This window comes from Sinocyclocheilus grahami, unplaced genomic scaffold (genome assembly GCF_001515645.1).
Source record: "Sinocyclocheilus grahami isolate Dianchi unplaced genomic scaffold, SAMN03320097.WGS_v1.1 scaffold480.1, whole genome shotgun sequence".
In the NCBI taxonomy this organism is placed as follows: Eukaryota; Metazoa; Chordata; class Actinopteri; order Cypriniformes; family Cyprinidae; genus Sinocyclocheilus; species Sinocyclocheilus grahami.
In genome coordinates, this window is record NW_015505659.1 from 593,755 (window position 1) to 614,675 (window position 20,921).

The 20,921-nt window shown below is 36.0% G+C and overlaps 1 protein-coding gene across 1 annotated transcript in view; it reads right to left on the bottom strand.

The window, feature by feature from the left end:
* The window catches only part of LOC107553744 (cell migration-inducing and hyaluronan-binding protein-like), a 171,152-nt gene that overhangs the window by 4,866 nt on the left and 145,365 nt on the right, over positions 1-20,921 (bottom strand). Inside the window, exons 13-25 of the mRNA XM_016236058.1 lie at positions 20,325-20,534; positions 17,442-17,647; positions 15,662-15,731; positions 15,296-15,424; positions 13,774-13,859; positions 12,923-13,054; positions 12,226-12,261; positions 11,770-11,925; positions 8,030-8,210; positions 5,000-5,215; positions 4,502-4,713; positions 2,640-2,825; positions 665-869 (exon numbers count right to left, since the gene is read on the bottom strand). Of these exons, the coding sequence (XP_016091544.1) occupies positions 665-869; positions 2,640-2,825; positions 4,502-4,713; positions 5,000-5,215; positions 8,030-8,210; positions 11,770-11,925; positions 12,226-12,261; positions 12,923-13,054; positions 13,774-13,859; positions 15,296-15,424; positions 15,662-15,731; positions 17,442-17,647; positions 20,325-20,534 (2,025 nt within the window). The remainder of the gene's footprint in view (positions 1-664; positions 870-2,639; positions 2,826-4,501; positions 4,714-4,999; positions 5,216-8,029; positions 8,211-11,769; positions 11,926-12,225; positions 12,262-12,922; positions 13,055-13,773; positions 13,860-15,295; positions 15,425-15,661; positions 15,732-17,441; positions 17,648-20,324; positions 20,535-20,921) is intronic.

A 20,921-nucleotide genomic window follows, 5' to 3' on the forward strand; every position in this document is an offset into this window, starting at 1 on the left:
TATATATATATATATGTGTGTGTGTGTATATATATATATATATATATATATATACATAATTAACGTTGATTGACATATATTTTATATAGAATTTATTTAAAAAATATATTAAAATGTAATTAAATGTAAATTGTAAATGTATAATATATAAATTGTATTGTATGCATTGTTTTATATAATAATAATAATAATAATAATACCCATATTGGTTGAGCCACTCATTTTTTTAACACACACATAAAATGTAGAAATATATATCAATAATATAAATCATTATATAATATTTTATATATACTGTATATATTATAATTCATATATATTTATATTTATGTGGGTATTGACATTCAAAAACAGTTTCCTCCATCACGATAGAGGACCCTTCCCAGCAAAAGTTTACAGAAACAGGTGTGCAAAGTACACTAACTATCCTGTCGAACAAATGCTAACGCTGCATATTATCATTTATCCTGCACAATTCAATTGCCAGGAGACAATCAAACACCTGCAAGACTAACAAAAGCACTGCTATTATGTTTCTTTATACATCATCTTCAGAGCATCAGGCAAGTCGCAGGAATCCTGCAGGAACGTCCCACATCCGGCCCGCAGCATCACGCTAGACTTCAAACACAGATGCTCTGTAAAGTCAAAAGTGTCTCCTCACCAGTTTGGAGCGAGGCAGTTTTTTGGGCATAGGCACATCTACGACGGGCATCTCGGTGTATCTGGGGTAGGCTTCAGCCATGCAGTCACTGGGGCCGCTGCCGGGGGGAATCAGCGCTTTGATCTTCACTCTTTCACAGCCCTTCACCGAGCAGAACGCCAAGTCTTCCTTCTCATTGTGTGCTTTGATTTTAAGGAAGAGCAGCCTGCGGGGAAGACAGCAGACAGACATCAGAGAGAGAGAAACGTCTCGGTTACGTATGTAACCCTCGTTCCCTGAAGGAGGGAACGGAGACGTCACGTCGGAGGACCGACGAATTGGGATCTCGCTTAGAGGGCCCAATCTACTTCGAGTGTAAACTAAACGAGCCAATGCACATTGGCATGCTGGATGCAATAATCGCATGCCAATGTGCATTGGCTCGTTTAGTTTACACTCGAAGTAGATTGGTCCCTCTAAGCGAGATCCCAATTCGTCGGTCCTCCGACGTGACGTCGAGAGGGACCGACTGAGAGGGAACACAGAGATCAGCACACGGACGGCAGAGACAAGTTTGGAAGCTGTGACACTTTAAAAACCACATCAAAACTTATAATTGACAAAACTGCAGCGTTTAGCATCCAGCCTCCTGGGTAATTTCACAGCAGTTCCAATCGAGTGATATTCCTCATTCCTACAATTTAATTATGTTTCATTAGCAAAGGAAAACTGACATAGCTAAATTAAGAACAGCTATTTTTTCATCCTCTATCAAAACACAGATGTCTTATAATAACTGCTACTTTGCTCAGTATGACTTTCCATTAGGCCAGGCGGTAGAAAAAAACCATGTGTTTAATTGAATATATTTACCGTCCATTTCCTTTAATGCTGTAAACATATTTCATTCAACATGGGTTTTACCAGTTCTGTGTGTTTATATTTTAAAACTTTATTAGTTTTCACACATGCACCCGTTTATTAGTAAAATTAATAACTTTTTTATGGGCCATTCCTTTAAAAAATAAATGGGACATTTGGCAACAGTAAAATCATTCACACTCTTTTTATGGTCAAATAAAATGATCACCAAAGTTCAACAAGCAAAATATCACCCATGAGCAAAACATTCAAACTGATAAAAGCATCTATTAAAACACATACATGTAAATGTAATATTATGTCCATAAAGTGTGGGGTAAAGTTGTTTTTTATTATTGAATGATTGCATATTTGATTTCAGTGTTTTTTGTGCAAGAGATTACAAAAACGACTAATTACAAAAACTATATATATATATATATATATATATATACACACATCTGGACACACACAGTAATATATACATATTGTGAAATATTATTAAAGAACTGCTTTCTATTTTAATATATTTTACAATGTAATTTATTCTCGTGATTGCAAAATATTTTTTGTGGTAACCATGACTCAAAATTTCAACCATGTTTTTTATTTATTTTAAGAATTCTCTTTTATTCAGCACAGACATGTGATTCTGACAAAAAGACATTTATTATGTAAAAAATAATTGTTTTATTAATAAATGTAATGGCTGCTGCTTTCAGCTTAGACTTTATTTCATTTTAATATATATATATATAGTCCAATTAAAATGAAATATTTATATAAATATTCATATGAATTGCAATTATATATTAAAAGTAAAAAAAAAAGATTATATTATTTCAATATATTATAATATATTAATACAAGCTGGGAGACACTAGGAGTTTAAAACGGTTGAACTAAATTGATTATTTGTATACCGATTTAAACAATTAGCATTGCATTTGGTGAACTACTGTAGTATTTAGTACACATGCACCAACACGGACTCTGGGTCGTCTTTTCCTGATCCTGTTCGCACACTTCTCTGCATCAGTTCCTGTCTTCTCTCAACTACTCTTATCATCAGCCATTTCTATTTGGTTTGATATCTAGCTGTTATCTGTCCATGCAGAGACACATCTGCTCTTACCCAGTGTCCTCCTCCCAGTAGTAATATCCTCTCATCTGGTGAGAGTGGCCCATCTTTTCTCTGTGAGTGGTCCTCATGAACACCCCGGTCTTCCTCGTCTCTTTGGTGAGGCGGTTGTGGATGTCGGAGATTATGGTGAATTCAGTGCCTTTAGGGTAGCAGATGCCCATGTTTATCCAGTCCTTTCTGGAAAAGAAGCAACAACACTGCTGTATGAGTAAAGCCCGCTAACTGGAGACTGACAGACTTGCGTATTAGTATTGGCATCAGTCACTAGGGGGAGCAATAGTCATGGTTCAGAGGATCTAAGTTAGAAAGCAAGATGCTGTGCATTTTATTAAATATAATTGATAATCTTTGTTATGAATGTTGCTATTTTAATCTGGGATTGACATAAAAGTGTGCATTATGTGTAATGCTTTTTTTATGCTGGCAGCTTTTCATGAAGCACTGGATTATCCTTTGTTTAAAAAGTAAAATATTAATATAAATATCAACAAAGAAAATTAAAGAAACAACAGCATGCAGCTCTTATCTGTTTCTTAATTAAGTAAAAATTGGCTTATGTTTTACAAGTAATTATTCAAGACAAATAAACAGTCTAATTACAACACTAAGAGACAAATGAAGTAAACAGTGCTTAAAATATTCAAGTAAACATTCAGAAATGAAACTAATAATGAAGCAATCAGATTCAGAATGATATACATTAATTACTGTCATAATATGATACATTAATAGTGATTATGTTGGAGTTTTACTGACAAGCAGATTTTTTATTAAATACAGCTGTACAGTTTTTTTGGCCTAAATTAGTGTTCACATTTGATCCTTGTGAGCTCATTACAGCTACTTAAGTTATCCAGCCAAGAGCAGTGAGTAATTTCCATGATTTGCTGTTAATATTGTGGTTTGATTATAATTAATGACACAGCGATAGGTCTATTAGGCTGCATCTACACCCGAAGGCCTCATATACATAATCAGAACAAATTAGAAGGACAACCTTTTTTTCACATTCAGTATGACTGCACAATACTACTATTACTACTACTGCTAATTATTATGATTAAAAATAATATTTTTTATTTTATTATTAAAATTATGCATTTTGAAAAAATCAATAAAGAAATGTATTACTATTGCAATAATGTTTATGGACGTTGATCGTGGAAGTTCCCTTGCTGTCTATGGGAGGATCAGAGAGCTCTCAGAATTCATCAAAAATATCGTAATTTGTGTTCCGAGGATGAACGGAGGGTTATGGGATTGGAACGACATGAGGGTAAGTAATTAATGACAGAATTTTTGGGTGAACTATCCCTTTAAATCATTAATCCCTTTTTTCAGTTTTGACAACAAAAAAAGCTTGAACCTGAGTGAAGTAAAAACTATCAAGACTATAGTGTGATGCAGAAATTATGTATTTTTGTAGGCCAAAACCCGGAAACGAGATGCATTTTAGCACTACCAGTTCAATCGTCCTGAAGTCAGTGTGTTTTTGAAGGGCTGTGTGGTGGTGTGGTGTGGTGAACGCCCAATATATTTAAGGACTATATATCTCAAACTCAAACTTTTTTTTTTATAAAGATTGCATGAGTTGTCAGAAGCTTAGTACTGGTAATGTTGAAGTCATGCAACCATGATATAGTTTGTTTATAGCCTATAGCTTTTTACTTCTGGTGAAACCAAAACCTGTAAGAACCATAAACTTTTGTCAGTCACAGACCTTATTTTCAGCAGTAATCAAAAAGCCAATGAGTTTTCGTGGAGGGAACCAGGGTAATGTGAATGTCTGGGTTGGCCTACAAAAACACATGCTCACTGCATTACACAGTCAGTGCAGTGGATCTCTCGCTGACCTGTTGAAGTTGATGAGCCAGATGGTGACCTCGGCAGGAGCCACTTGGTCCCAGTGCATGGTGTATCCTTTACCCAGCATGACCACAGGCTGGAATTGCTGGTAGTGGTTCCTCTTTCCCAGAGCACCAACCAGCTCCAGAGGCTTGTCTGGATACTCATCCTTCACCATCTTCATGTTCAGGCTGGCTGGGTTTCGGGTCTGGACGTAAATCTGGAGGTGGGGGGCAGAATATTTGCATTTGCATGGTATTTAAGTGCAAGTGAAACTGTGAGTGTTTGACAGCTTCGACAGATTGATTGTCTTTCTCTCGGAAAACGATTTTCAAAGAAGACTAACAAGGTGTCTGGCTTTGTCGGAAAAAGTAAACACGAGTTCTTGGAATGAACTGAACAAGGTGCTGCTGTTTGCGTGTAGATGCTTGTGTGCCGAACGAAGGCCGCTGCCTCCAGACATGGGAATGTTTTGGGAGTAACAGGAGGGTGCGGGTCAGACTCACCTGGGCGTAGTGCCCGCTGCAGATGGCAGCTCTCCAGTCGGGGATGTCAATGCAGTCGGGGTGTCTCAGGAGCCAGTTGTCCTCTTTGACAAGGAAAGCACCCGGGTATTCGCTCACCGAGCCGTCGATGTCGTGGAAAATGGTTGTCTTGTCGCCGTCCATCTCCATCTTGTTGAACCAGGGGCCCGGTGCACCAAAGAACACGCGTGAAGTAATCTAGAGCCACGATTAGAGACAAGGGAACGGCAAACATGGGAAATCAGGAAATTACTTATGGCTTGTTTGTGTTCTCTGAAAACTATTTTTGATGTGTTTTCTGTATTTTTAAATCCAACAGATTTTGCTACAGTTTTGTTCTTATTTGGACCAACAAATTTGGTTCCAAATCTTAACCTATATTTAAACATCTTAATTGAGAATATTTTGCATGATCTATTTATATATTCACACCCGCTATACCATTTAAAAGTTTGGGTCAGTAAGATTTTGTTAATGTTTTTGAAAGTATCTTATGCTCACCAAGGCTGCATTTATTTAATCAAAAATACAGTAACAAATTGTGAAATATTATTAAAATTTAAAAAGACTGAATTGTGTTGTAATATACTGTATTTTAAAATGTAATTTATTCCTGTGATGCAAAGCTGAATTTCCAGCATCATTACTCCAGTCTTCAGTGTCACATAATGCTTCAGAAATCATTCTGATATGCTGATTTGCTGCTTAAGAAACATTTCTCATTATTATCGATGTTCAAAACAAAACAATAAATAAATAAATAAAATAAAACATTTTGTCAGAATTATTTGATGAACCAAAAGATTTTTCAGTATTTATTTAATATAGAAATCTTTTAAAACATAAATGTCACTTTTGATCAGTTTAATTCAGTTGATTAAAATATTAATTTCTTTAAAAAATTGTAAAAAAAATTAACTTCTTAACAGTAGTGTATATTAAATAGCCATTTGCATATTTGGATATTCTGGTTAATTAAACACAATTAAAAAAATGTCAAATTAAACTAATATTTAATATTTATATTTCTGACTCTAAATTCTGATTGGATGAGCCATGTTTAAAACTGTTACTAATTCTCACACCTGTGTGTTCACTTTTGTTAAATTCTATATTACTGTGGCAAGCTGCAATGTTGCTCGGCAACCATAAACAGAAAAATTCTAATTTGTTACATTTATATTAGTTCTTTTATGCCTTGACTTGTGTGGGATGCATGTATTCATGTTTCTTTGTTGTTTTCACGTGGAAATATCATAAAGCAATGCTGTCTACTTATTGCAAGTATATATACCTGTACTTCATAAACAATGCTCACAATATCTCTACTGTCTGTCGCACATTATGGACTGCCACACAATCCTAATAAGATTTCTGCTCTAGACTTTGCAGCCAATGAAGCCTCATATCTGACTATTGGAAGTGACAGGAGGGTGGGAGAGAGATGATTATAACCAGAGGAAGGATGACCTCTGTCAGCGAGAAGACGCTCTAAAATGTTATAATCCTCTTTGACATCCTGCACAAAATCAATCAGAGTTCCTGGAATAGCTCAGAGACAGTGACCCCATTCACTGTTATTAAGCAGCACAAAGAGCGCTGACACAGGAGCATAGAGGTCTGGATGATAGTGGACATCGCTCGAGGGCCGGCGCTTACCGGCACGTCATCGAAGGTGATGTCGGTGACGTTGTTGTTCGGGCAGCCAAATTTGGTTCCAAATCTTAACCTATATTTAAACATCTTAATTGAGAATATTTTGCATGATCTATTTATATATTCACACCCGCTATACCATTTAAAAGTTTGGGTCAGTAAGATTTTGTTAATGTTTTTGAAAGTATCTTATGCTCACCAAGGCTGCATTTATTTAATCAAAAATACAGTAACAAATTGTGAAATATTATTAAAATTTAAAAAGACTGAATTGTGTTGTAATATACTGTATTTTAAAATGTAATTTATTCCTGTGATGCAAAGCTGAATTTCCAGCATCATTACTCCAGTCTTCAGTGTCACATAATGCTTCAGAAATCATTCTGATATGCTGATTTGCTGCTTAAGAAACATTTCTCATTATTATCGATGTTCAAAACAAAACAATAAATAAATAAATAAAATAAAACATTTTGTCAGAATTATTTGATGAACCAAAAGATTTTTCAGTATTTATTTAATATAGAAATCTTTTAAAACATAAATGTCACTTTTGATCAGTTTAATTCAGTTGATTAAAATATTAATTTCTTTAAAAAATTGTAAAAAAAATTAACTTCTTAACAGTAGTGTATATTAAATAGCCATTTGCATATTTGGATATTCTGGTTAATTAAACACAATTAAAAAAATGTCAAATTAAACTAATATTTAATATTAATATTTATGACTCTAAATTCTGATTGGATGAGCCATGTTTAAAACTGTTACTAATTCTCACACCTGTGTGTTCACTTTTGTTAAATTCTATATTACTGTGGCAAGATGCAATGCTGCTCAGCAACCATAAACCAAAAATTCCAATTTGTTACATTTATATTAGTTCTTTTATGCCTTGACTTGTGTGGGATGCATGTATTCATGTTTCTTTGTTGTTTTCACGTGGAAATATCATAAAGCAATGCTGTCTACTTATTGCAAGTATATATACCTGTACTTCATAAACAATGCTCACAATATCTCTACTGTCTGTCGCACATTATGGACTGCCACACAATCCTAATAAGATTTCTGCTCTAGACTTTGCAGCCAATGAAGCCTCATATCTGACTATTGGAAGTGACAGGAGGGTGGGAGAGAGATGATTATAACCAGAGGAAGGATGACCTCTGTCAGCGAGAAGACGCTCTAAAATGTTATAATCCTCTTTGACATCCTGCACAAAATCAATCAGAGTTCCTGGAATAGCTCAGAGACAGTGACCCCATTCACTGTTATTAAGCAGCACAAAGAGCGCTGACACAGGAGCATAGAGGTCTGGATGATAGTGGACATCGCTCGAGGGCCGGCGCTTACCGGCACGTCATCGAAGGTGATGTCGGTGACGTTGTTGTTCGGGCAGCTCTGCCACGAGTTGTTCAGGCGGAAGCCAAAAGCACTGGTGTGTCGCCCGTCGAGAGCGATGAATTTGCGGAAAGTGCAGTTCTGGATGTTGATCGGCCCGTCGTAGATTTGCATTCCACGAATGGGGAAGTCCCTGCAGGGCAGACGGCAATGAATTGAATTTGAATTTGAATTTATTGCCATTTGCACAGGTACAGCGTAGTACAGGTACTTGGAATGTCATTAATGCATTTTAACTTCAGTGACATCCGTGAACTGGTTTACACTCATCAAATAATTATGGGACAGTTGTTCATGTAATGCAATGAACAGTGGAGAGTTTAAAATATGAAAAAATTACAAAAAAAATTAGAAACTAGATGCACTAAATGAAAAAAGGTCATTTTATTATTATGTATATGCTAGAGTTTATTATGTTAACGTGTGAATTAGCCTCTAATAATTTTAGTCATTTTATTATATACTTTTGTAATTTATTTATTTTAAATAAAATCATTCTTTTATTTTTATTTTAGTTTTTGTTTGCGTTAAGTTGTAGTTTATTTTTATCTCTAGATAGTAATTTTAGTGATTCAACCTAAACTTATTGTATTGAGTTTCCAATGCAAACGTTATAATTGTTGTTTAGTTTTTCATATAATATTTATATTAGATTTTTTTTCAGCTTTATCTCAATTAAAAAAAAAAACAGTATATAAAAAACATTTAATAGTTTTGCTTTAATGACAATAACACTGAATTGAATAGCAAAAATATTGACTTATAAGCATTCATAAAAAATAATTTTTTTGCCTTGCCTTGAGAAAAAAAACTTTCTAATTTTTTTGTTTTTCATGTAATATTTATATTTATATTTCAGCTTTATTTCAATGAACAAAATGTTTTTAATAGCTTTAGTTAACGACAATAACCCCAAATTGAATAACAAAATAATGGCCTAAGCATTCATACATTATTACTTTTTGCCTTGTCTTGGGAAGAAAACCTTGACATGATTGAGATAACTTTTTACTTTTATTATAATTATAATTATTATCTTTATTTAAAAAAGACTAACGTATGACCTCTGTGGGTTTGGAAAGAGCCATAAGGAATAAAGCGTACTGCTCTTCTTCTTATTTTCTTCCTCATTTTGAACAGCTATAACTTTCTGTCCCAGTGGTGGAAATTCGCCAAACTTGGCATGCATGAAAGGTCTGGGGTTAATTGCATTTTCGTTCATTTTGGGATGTATGGTTGCCTAGCAACTAGCTGTTAAATTTTCAATATTTCAAACATCCACTGCCCTGCCTGAGCTTAAAATTTCACAGCCCTTCTCATGAGTAATATATTTTCCCAAAGGACCCATAAGTTTCACCCTGTAAGTTGTTTTATCATTATTTTTCTTCTCATCAACTGCTTATCAGATGGACCTTTTTTTATATGGCATCTTTGGATAGCCAGTATAAGTTTGCATAATTGTGATTTTTCTGAGTGTAGACATTACAGTGAAAGATTGTCAATGCATCTGACAATAATGTTAAAGGTAGTGAATTTATAAATCACAACTAGCACAAATTTGCAATTTTGTTTGAATCAATTGTCTTTGCAATCCTGATTGCTGCCACTTCACCTTTAAAATGTGGCTTATTCTTTTTACAAACAACTGTTCTTTTAACAGAACAATTCAAATGACAGTGACAGTTGAACTGTCAAATTAAAGCTCTTTTCCACAATCTAAAAGAATAATGCCTGAAGTTTAAAGAAGGCAGCTGACACTTTTAAGAGAAAAGGGGAGAGATTTTTTCAATTTGACTCTCATGGGTGCAATAAAGATGGTGGTAAAAGTGTTTTATCATTCAATTTTCGTACACATCCATGCAAAATCCAGCATTTTCTATAGGAGCAGAAGAATATAAAGTGACAGGTGCTGAGCTGCAACATTACAGATGAAAGTCAAGCACATTAAATCCTCGAGCCCTGTCAGGTATAAAGGAGTCTAGAGATAAATTGCTCTGAGATGTCAGAAAACAAAGTAAAAGCTGAAACTTTGGATTGATTTCTTCTCAATTGTAAACACAATACTCACTAAGCATATTTCATCTTTGCAGCAGTTTCCTCTACCGGCTGGATTCCACTAATTGTGGCTTGCAGCTACATTTATTTTCGCTATTTAGTTGAGTGCAGGTGTTACAGAAACTACACACTTCACCTTCAGTCAACATGAAGTCAAAATTGACTTTCTTAAAGGAATAGTTCACTCAAAAATTAACATTTACTCACCCTCAGCCCATCCAAAATGTAGATGAATTTGTTTGGTCATCAGAACAGATTTGGAGAAATGTAGCATTACATCACTTGCTCACCAATGGATCCTCTGCAGTGAATGGGTGCCGTCAGAATGAGAGTCCAAACAGCTGATAAAAACATCACAATAATCCACAAGCAATCCACGCCACTCCAGTCCATCAACTGACATCTTGAGAAGTGAAAAACAATGCTTGTAAGAACCAAATCCACCATTAATGCTTTTTAACTTCAAACCATTGCTTCTGTTTAAAACATGAGTCCATAATAATGCTTCCTCCAAGTCCATCTCCTGTTGTCCTCTCACATCACAATCCAATGACATATTTGTTAATGAACTGCTTCGGACTGTTTTCGCTCGTAAACAGTGCTTGATCTGTGCATATTTCTCTCCTGATTCAGATGAGATGACTTTTTCACTGGAAAAAGCAATATTATGGATAGAAGACTTGTATTTTAGCCATTAAAGTGCAAAACATTTTAATAATTTTTCTTACAGGCGCACAGTTTTTTGCTTCACAGGATGTTAACTGATGGACTGGAGTGGTGTGGGTTGCTTGTGGATTATTATGATGTTTTTATCAGTTGTTTAGACTCTCATTCTGACGGCACCCATTCACTGCAGATGATCCACTGGTGAGCAAGTGATGCAATTATAAATTTCTTCAAATCTGTTCTGGTGAATAAACAAACGCGTCTACATCTTGGATGGATTGACAGTGAAGAAACTTTCAGGATTTCATATACATTTTTAGGTGAACTATTCCTTTAATAAATATGCATGGTCTTATTTCAGCGGGGGGAAAAAAGCACTTTATTCCTTTTTGACTGACATTACAATCTCTTGATCCAATCGATTCCTGATGGATAAAATCAAGTCCTACCCAACATTTTTAAACTTTGATTATCTTGTCGCATATAAATGCCATATATGTGCATATATTAACAGAAGTAAATTGGTTGCAAATGCAGATTCATACTGACAATCCACTTAAGCCTACAGGCAACAAGTAGCTGAAGGCTCTATCACTGTTTTGTCATTTGTAATGATTTCTTTCAGTGTTTTAAAAACAGTTCTTTCAGTTCACCAGCTCTAGGACAGCTGTGATATCTCAGGACAGCTAATTCAGTGATATCTGTCAGAAAATGGGCATATTTTCGGAGTGCCATTCCACAAATAAATGGCTTACAGCACCTTTAAGACGTTTCTGGGAAAAATGTGGGCATTAATAGGTCAAAGTCAAAACCAAGGTCGGAGTGATTTTTTCTCTTTGCAAGGCCACAGAAACGAACAAATGTCTCCCTGGAAAACTTGGTGCACACTTCCACACCATTCACAACACTTTAAATAGTGTTTTCAAGTGCAAAAACAAGATAAATGGTAAACTGATGCTCATGACACTCACACTCCTCTGGGCAGAGACCTGCCGAGATGATCGGGGCCGCCCGGACCCCAGGATTGATCATTCAAGTCGGGCATCCCTCTGTTCCCGCTCTCTCCCACAAACAGAGAGTTCTTCACCTCCTGACGTGAGCCGTCATCATCCGGGAAGGTTCCTCCACTGCGCACGAACAAAGAAGCACAAAGTGAGAAATCCAGCGTGCGAATCCACACCTTTTGAGAATATACACCACATCTCTGCTGCGTTCTCACCAATAAATTACTTTCACATTCCCACAAAAGCCCTGACTCCTTCCCTGCATCTTAAGAAGCCGCCCATATAAGGCATTTTCCAATTACAGGCACTACGCCCTGCGCTATAATGAATTCAGCAAATATGAACACATTTCATTTTTAGACTGCTGAAATGTGTGCAAAGAAAATAATAGAATAAAGGGAAAATGGTGATTAGCGGGTTTACCTGGCGAGAGTCAGGCCGATTCCATTATCAGCGAACCTGCGTGCAATTAAGATGAAGGAACATGTCAATGCTGACCGCATGCCATGCACACCCCAATAACGCTCATCAGATTCTAGAGCGCAGACAATCATAACTGACTCACATGCATGACTGAAGTCATAAATCTGTGCCAGAGACGCACAACAGAATGAGAATTTATTTGCCAACTGTAGCTATTTCACTGAAGCTCTGTTAAAACCTTCTCAAGCATATAACTTTTATAAAAAAAATGCAGTGCATTTAAATCATCAATTTTAATGAAGCCCTTCAGTGGACGTTGCATTTTGTAAGTGATATTTTATACATGTTGAGCTACAGTGATAATTCAGATTAATCATACAAAAACAAATGTTAAACAAGATAGTAAACTTTTATCTGGATAAAAATAAAATAAATGTCACACAATGGCATAAATACCAGTGGAAAATTTAAGAATAAATGTCCCAAATAAAATAAAATAAAATAAAATAAAATAATAAAAAATAAATCAAAAATCAAAAATCAAAAATCAAAAATCAAATAAAATCAAATAAAATCAAATAAAATCAAATAAAATCAAATAAAATCAAATAAAATAAAATCAAATCAAATCAAATCAAATCAAATCAAATCAAATCAAATAAAATCAAATAAAATAAAATAAAATAAAATAGCTTACTGGCAATCGTCCAGCCAAACGTCTCCTCCTCTCAGCCATGCACCATGGTCCTGGTTCTTGTAGGCCACAAAATGGTGAACTAGAGCAGGGACTCGTGGTTTGAAGGGGTCTGCATCCTGGTGTGGGCCGTACCTGCCAAAGAAAGGCACAGGATGAATGCAAATTAATTGGATAAATTGTGTAGTTTATTGTTCCTGCTGAAAAGACCAGAATGGTCCAGCACAGTGATGTTATTAACTAAGCTGGTGTGCTGCTGGTTAACTAGCAGCATGATCTTTGTGGTTGCCAAAGTTGTAGTATATTGTCTTCAGAAGACTTCAATTATAGTAGTCAACGTTTGAAGTGGAACGGGTATTGTTTTGGTTTTAGGACAACTTTGACGAAAGGTTTTGATCCACTTGCAACAAATGTTGACTAGTGTATATAGCACAAGTCATATGTAACCCTGGAGCACAAAAGCAGTTTTAAGTCGCTGTGGTATATTAGTAGCAAATAGCCAAAAATACATTGTATGGGTCAAAATTATAGATTTTTCTTTTATGCCAAAAATCATTAAGTAAAGATTATGTTCAATGAAGACATTTGGACAACTTTAAAGGCGATTTTCTCAATATTTAGATTTTTTTGCACCCTCAGATTCCAGATATTCTAATAGTTGTATCTCAGCCAAATATTGTCCTATCCTAACAATATGGAAAGCTTATTTATTCAGCTTTCAGATGATGTATAAAAATCCATTTTGAAAAATTTACACTTAAGACAGATTAAGGTTTTGTGGTTCAGGGTCACATATGCACTACTTCTGTGAGTTTTGTCATTTCGGAGCAGGATCAGGAACTGCAAATGCTAACCTCGCTCCTATGAGGGAGAGGTAGGGTCTCTTGTCCTTCGCATTAGCCTCAGTCGTCTTTACTCCATGATCGAGGATCATCCCCGCCTACCATAAAACATAAACATCAAAACTTGAAAAACTAGACCTCGTTCATCAGTGCTTTATTTCAACATAACAGGGCAGATGACATGAGTCTCATGCTACATCCCAATTAAAATACTAACATATACAGCATTCTGCTTACTCTTCTATAAGTATTATTTAGATTTTATATGCTCATATTAATTAAGAGAATATATTAAGGGAATAAATTAATTTATCACACTGTAGAACCATTTAAAATGAAAAAGAAAGCTTCAAGAAATACAATCACAATTAAACATATGTAGCTGTAGCTGTTTAAAAGTGACAGTAAGGATATTTATAATGTTGCAAAAGATTAGTATACTTAAAGTTAATGCTGCGGTTTTGAACTTCGTGTTCATTAGATAATCCCGAAAAAAATATATCACATTTTCCACAAAAATATTAAGCAGCACAACTGCTTAATCAACATTGAAAATGAATATTTCTTGAGCAGCAAATCAGCATATTAGAATGATTTCTGAAGGATCATGTGACACTGAAGACTGGAGTAATGATGCTGAAAATTCAGCTTTGCATCACAGGAATAAATTAAATTTTAAAATTGATTCAAATAGAAAAGTTATTTAAAAATGTAATATTATTTCACAATTTTACTGTATTTGTGATCAGCTTTGGTGAGCAGGTGAGACTTTTTCAAAAACAAAAAATTCTTACAGATTTTGAACAATCTTTTTTTCTAAACAAAACTTTTGAAAACACCAGCTTGCATGCAAAAAGCATCTCAGTTTTCCTCACTGTAAAAGCTTGGTGTCATAAAGATAAGTTGCACTGTACTGTGGATGGTACTGTATTTCAGCACAAACACACCAACCCTGGATTCCCCAGCCCTTAAATCATGTTTTATTAAAGGGCTAAGTACTAGCAGCTAAAAATGAGTTATATTTCAATTATGGTGGCCACACTGAGAATGATGCCATAGATTACAGTGGGAGGGCGAGAGAAAGCGTTCGCCCGCTTCCTCTTTTTGAACAACAAGCTCATCAATCTCAAGCATCGGCCTTTTAATGGTATATAAAAAGAGTGTATATATATATATATCTCCGGTGCCGTGGCCCACTTTCATTCACAACGACACACACACACACACACACACACACACACGTTGTGTTTCCATGTTTTATGGGGACATTCCATAGGCGTAATGGTTTTTATACTGTACAAACTGTATGTGCTATTGCCCTACACCAACCCTACCCCTAAACCTACCCCTTACAGGAAACTTTTTTACTTTCTCAAAAAAACTCATTCTGTATGATTTATAAGCTTGTTTCCTCATGGGGACCTCAAAAATGTCCCCACAAGGTCAAAATTTACTAGTATTACTATCCTTGTGGGGACATTTTTTCCCCATAACGTGATAAATACCAGGTACACACACACACACACACACTCACCCTGTAATTGGAATGAGCTCTGTTATTAATGAACTGCCCCATGGGTGTATGTTCGGACTTGCCGGGGGAATACATGCCCTCTGATGGACCGGTGGGGACATGGTGGAAAATGAACCAGAATCCTGTTTCCTGCAAGACCACACACACACACACAGATATTACATGTGCACGGAGACAGTGCTAATGGGCATCCTAATGACACAAAACGCATTGAGAATGAGCTCACAGCGGTATATACAAATATCCGCGGCTAAGCAACACATGCCGCTGTATGATCCATCACAAATAAGCATGGTAGGTGGAAAGGAGCCACTGAGATACCGTGGCACCATTAATCAGAGGCATCACTGTGGTAACGAGACTAACCTCGGATCCGGCCGCAGCACAGTTGATGAGATTGTTATTGGGGTTAGCCATCCAGAAGGTGGAGGTGGCGCTGAGAAACAGAGAGAAGGACACTGATTAGATTATTCTGACGCCACAAACATAAACAAACACGGCTGACATTTAGCACATGTCCATTATTAACCTCATCACAACCAGATTATTATTGGCTCTACTGTAACTACATGTGGAAAAAACACATGAGAGATTCGTCCTTTTCTGCTTGTGCCACTTTATCTATCTATCTATCTATCTATCTATCTATCTATCTATCTATCTATCTATCTATCTAGTTCTTGAATTTCTTTAGATCGCGGCATAATGTGTTGCTATTTAAGCATGCTTCACTTTGTCAGACAGGTTCTATTTAAGTGATTTCTTGATTCAACAGGTCTGGCAGTAATCAGGCCTGCGTGTGGCTAGTGAAATTTAACTCAGCTTTCTAAAATAATGTGGTTAATTGCAGTTCTTTCATGATTTAACAGGAAGGGGCAATTAATTTTTCACGTAGGTTTGGACAGCTTTTTTCCCTTAATAAATGAAATCATCATTTAAAAACTGCATTTTGCATTTACTTGCATTATCTTTGTGTAATATTTAAATTTGTTAGATGATCTGAAACATTAAAGTGTGAAAACCATGCAAAAAAATAAGAAATCAGGAAGGGGGCCAACACTTTTTCACACCACTGTATGTATGATGTGATATGAAATGATATGCAAAATCAGTATTTACATACTGGTAAAAACATTTATAGCCTGAATGCCCTGTAAGTCGCTTTGGATAAAAGTGTCTGCTAAATGCATTAATAATTATTAAATTAATTAATTATTATAAATTAAAATCTTACTGCAATATTTTAATACGTGACTTTTTTGCGTATGACTAAAGTGGTGATATTCCAGGATCTCTGGCAGTGTCTTCCTCTATAATTTAAGAGCTGCTTAGCTTTATCCTCTCTATCGACCGAATTTCAATCTAAAAGGTGCGCCGTTCATGCAATATATATGAGAGCAATTAGCAATTTAATGCAATATGATGCCCTAAAGATTTGGAAGCCGGTTCATTCCACATGCTACACGGAACCGGTCTAAATGCACTGAAAAGGTGTTTGTATGAAGATAAACATCCGTGTGGGGAAAAAAAAGCATCTGTTGCCTGTTTACGTGTTTGTGTCGCGTTGGTGCCATTCTTAAGATCTGTAACTGGACATCGTTAAAAATGAAGGATTCAATTCCATAAGTATTCACCTCATCCTAACGCCGCACACATAACCGCACTTCAAAGCAACTCCCAGCTCTCGGCAACTCTGCGGTACAAATTAAACATATTTACTGTCAACACCAAACCCCAGTTTTCCCAAACCAGACAGTTTCGCTGCCAGAGTTTAGCAGGGTTTCTTAATGTGGGGATGTTGTTATTTTAATTAGCAAAGATTATCTGAGGTTCTAAGAATGCGAGTGCATCTTAGGATAAAAATCATTACAGAATAATGAGCTCGGGCGGAAACGATCATCAGTGCGACCGCATGTTGTGTTGTTGCTTTCTTAAGAGGAAGCCTTGATTAAAGAATACCAGCCAGAGTGAGAAAACAACTAAAAAAGGGTTTGTTAGAGGCATGAGTCAACAGAATGTAGATAGTACAATGCTGCATGACAGCCATATTGCAATTACTTTGACAAATATTCTTTCAATTTTAGGGTGACATATTCTTGGTTTCTTGAAGTAAAATCATCCACACCATTCATTCAGTGAGTTTTACCTGCAGTCCTGGCGCGGTTTGGCCACGTATCCAGGATAAGCTCCGTTGGTTATGTCCCGGCACATCTTGCTATCTCGGTCGGAGGGCAGCAGTGTGCTCGCCTTCACCAGCAGACCCAGACAATGGTCAAACGTGTTCCTCTCCTCCGGTCCATCCTCAGTGAAGAAACAGTGTCCTAAAGCATCATAGCCAACAACATCCTTCACCTAATGGGAAATTAACAACATTAGAAGATAGAAGACGAGGTTTTTAGCAACTGCAATGAGGGCAAATAATGAAAACTTCACATAAAGAAAAGTGAAACCTAACTAAGAGAATACCCAAGGACTTATCATTTACTGTTCAAAATCAATCGGAATCAAAAATGGAAAAAGAGAGTCTTCATCTGTGAATATTTTCATTTAAAACGGCTTAAAATATAGCAGACGGGCTTTATTGATCAATTTTATGCTGCTTTGTGAAGCTTGATAGTTTAAATCCCCATTCACAAAGTTTTGATATCCATCCAACATCTTCTTTTGCATGTAACAGAAGAAATGTATCAGAATCAAAAATAGAAGTAGAGGGGTTTTCGCCTGTGAATATTTCTCCTGAAAAATGGCTTTAAAAAAATTTAAATATGGAGCAAATGGAGCATGGAGAGTCATATTGACAAATTTAAGGCTGTATTTTGAAGCTTGATAGTTTAAATCCCCATCCACAAAGTATGGACATCCATTAAACATAATGAAAGAAACCCACAGGTTTGGAAGAACATGAAGGTGAGTAAACCATGTCAAAATCCTCATAATTTCTATTCCTTCATGTAATGCTCATGGTAACCAACAACTCAACATAAAAACCACTACAAGATGTTTCCATAAAATATGTCAGCTATCTTCTATTTTCGAACACCTGCTGTGAATGCACATTTCTAAAAGCCTCAGGTGAAGCTGAAATGCTGCACTTTTTGCCATCAAATACGATGCCGATGGAAACATCATTTGCTCAGTGAGTGCTCGCAAACAAACACGGTTTTTGGGACTGAAAGCAATTCCATTAATCCTGTCAAAGAAATAGGTGAATTGTAAACTACCTCAGTGTGTGATACAACTACTGCTGGGCAGAAGAACATTTAGCCTTGTTAAACGCATTAGAGGCGACCCTCGTCAAAGAGTTATTCGCGTCAGAGCTCTGAGGTTGGTGCATCCCCCCCCCGCCGGCTCCAAAATAAAATCGTAGCATGCTATCAAGAACAAATAATGCGGCTTCAGTGTGCCGTAACCGTTCACCTCGTCTCCTGTGAAGAAAATAAAGCAGCTTACAGCAGCGCTCCAACATCTTTGAAAAGTGTTTGAACAGCAGCTCCGCGCTTTAGAAAAACCAAGGACGGACTGCGACACAATAAATTGCAGATTCACATTCCTGTTCTGTTGAGCTCTGACAATCCATATTTCATTCAACTAGATCGAGTCAAAAGAAGCCAAGTAATCTTTTCAGCTCTGCTATGATGTAAACAATACTAGATGGCACCACTATCAGCAAAACAGCTGGATATCATGTAAGTGTGAAACAGAAAGTCAATTATAAGGTTGACTACAAGATTTAGTTTCCTGACTTGCCTGTTTTCCATCCCTAAAGCTTCAATTTAAGTCTTGCAAAGAGTGAAGGGGTGTGGCCTGTCAATCAAAATCAGACAGATGATTGACAGCTAGAGATCACTAAGAATGGAGGAGCAGCTACTGCAGGAAGGCATTCAGCCATATTGAGGTTTTATAGACTTCATCTTTTCAGGCTTTCTGCTAACCTGTCTTAAACTACCAGTCTTTGTTACGTAAAAGGGTTACAAAAAGCTTAATTCAAAATCCATTCTCTAAAAATTTGTTATTTTTTTCTTCTCAAGAAAATGTATCGTGTTTGAAGTATTTTACGTATTTATACAGATAAAAATGTTTCTCAAGTAAATTGATTTTGTTTTAAGAATTTTTAGATACTGATACAAAATAAAATACATTTAATTAAAATGAGCTTCTCGAGTAAATTTATCTTGTCTTAGGGATTTTTAGATATTTAAAGAAATGTAAAAAAAAAAAAATCTTCAAGTACATTTATCTTGTTTTAAGAATTTTAAGATATTCATACAAAATAAAAATGTTCAAATTTACTTTTCATGTAAATTTATCTCGTTTTAAAGATGTTTAGATATTTATACTAATCCATCCATCCATCTTGTTAACTTTTTTAACCTGTCTTAAACTACTTTTTTAGGTATGCACCATTAATGTGATTTATTTTTCATACTTCACTGGCAAATTGTTTGCCAACTCACTAGATTAGTTTATTACAGAGCCCCGCACATGGCATGCAGGAAATAAATAGTAGGCTAAATCGTGCGCACGATTTACTAATTCGTTCCCTCGATTTGCTAAGTCGTGCACAAGAAAACAAATTAGTAAATTGTGCACACGATTTAGCAAATCAAGGGAATGAAATAGTAATCGTGTGCACATTTTAGTACATAGAGGGAACGAATTAGTAAATCGTGTGCACAGTTTATACTTAAAGTAAAAGGAAAAACAATTTGTCACTGGGTTGAGAAAAACTTAGTTCAGGATACATTGTCTGAAAAGTCTTATATTAAGTCTTATCTTATATATTTTGCTTCTCAAATAATTTTATGTTGTTTTATGGATGCTTAGATATTTTTTACCGTTTCAGTGAATTTTGAGTAAATATTGTGTCCCAGTAGTTCTATGCCAATGCTGTGTGAAGACTGAGGGAATGATAAACAAAAGATTCCATTCTATCAAAATAAAGCACTAAAGATTCCATTCTATGAATGTTGCAGCAGAGACTCATTATGGCTGCCTTCATGCACACATAACCTCTGTGTCTGAAACTCACCAGCAGCCCGTTGGTGCCATGGACGGTGACGCATCGGGAGAAGGTGTGATGAATGGACAGGTCTTTCACATAAGTTGGCGGGTCGTAGCCTCCTTTCTCATCCACATCCCCGTTCATATGGAAGTGGACTGGGTAGTGACCCACAGACTGCTGCCCCATGTGCTTAAACTCCACCCCTTCCACATGCACCGAGAAGAAACCTCGCTCTGCCTGAAGAATAAAACATAAGAGACAGGAAAATTCACTCTTTTGTGCTATTTTTGACTTTAGTGCTATTTATGGCTTTTAATAATATTCATATCTGTCTTGGGTGCAAAAAAAATATGTACTAGTTTACCTGTATGTCATGTTTGTAATTGCAACTTGTATCTCATAATTTTGTAATTGCAACTTTTATCTCATAATTTGGACTTCTTTATTGCAATTTTGAGTTCATATCTCACAACTGCAAATTTTTTTGCAGTTCTGAGGGAAAAAAGGTCAGAATTGCAAGAATTGCACAAGTGCACATCTGTCAGAACTGTGAGATAAAAACATTTGCAATTACTTTTTTTATTCAGTTGCAGAAAATGGGGGTGGTGGGGGGGGGGGGGTTTG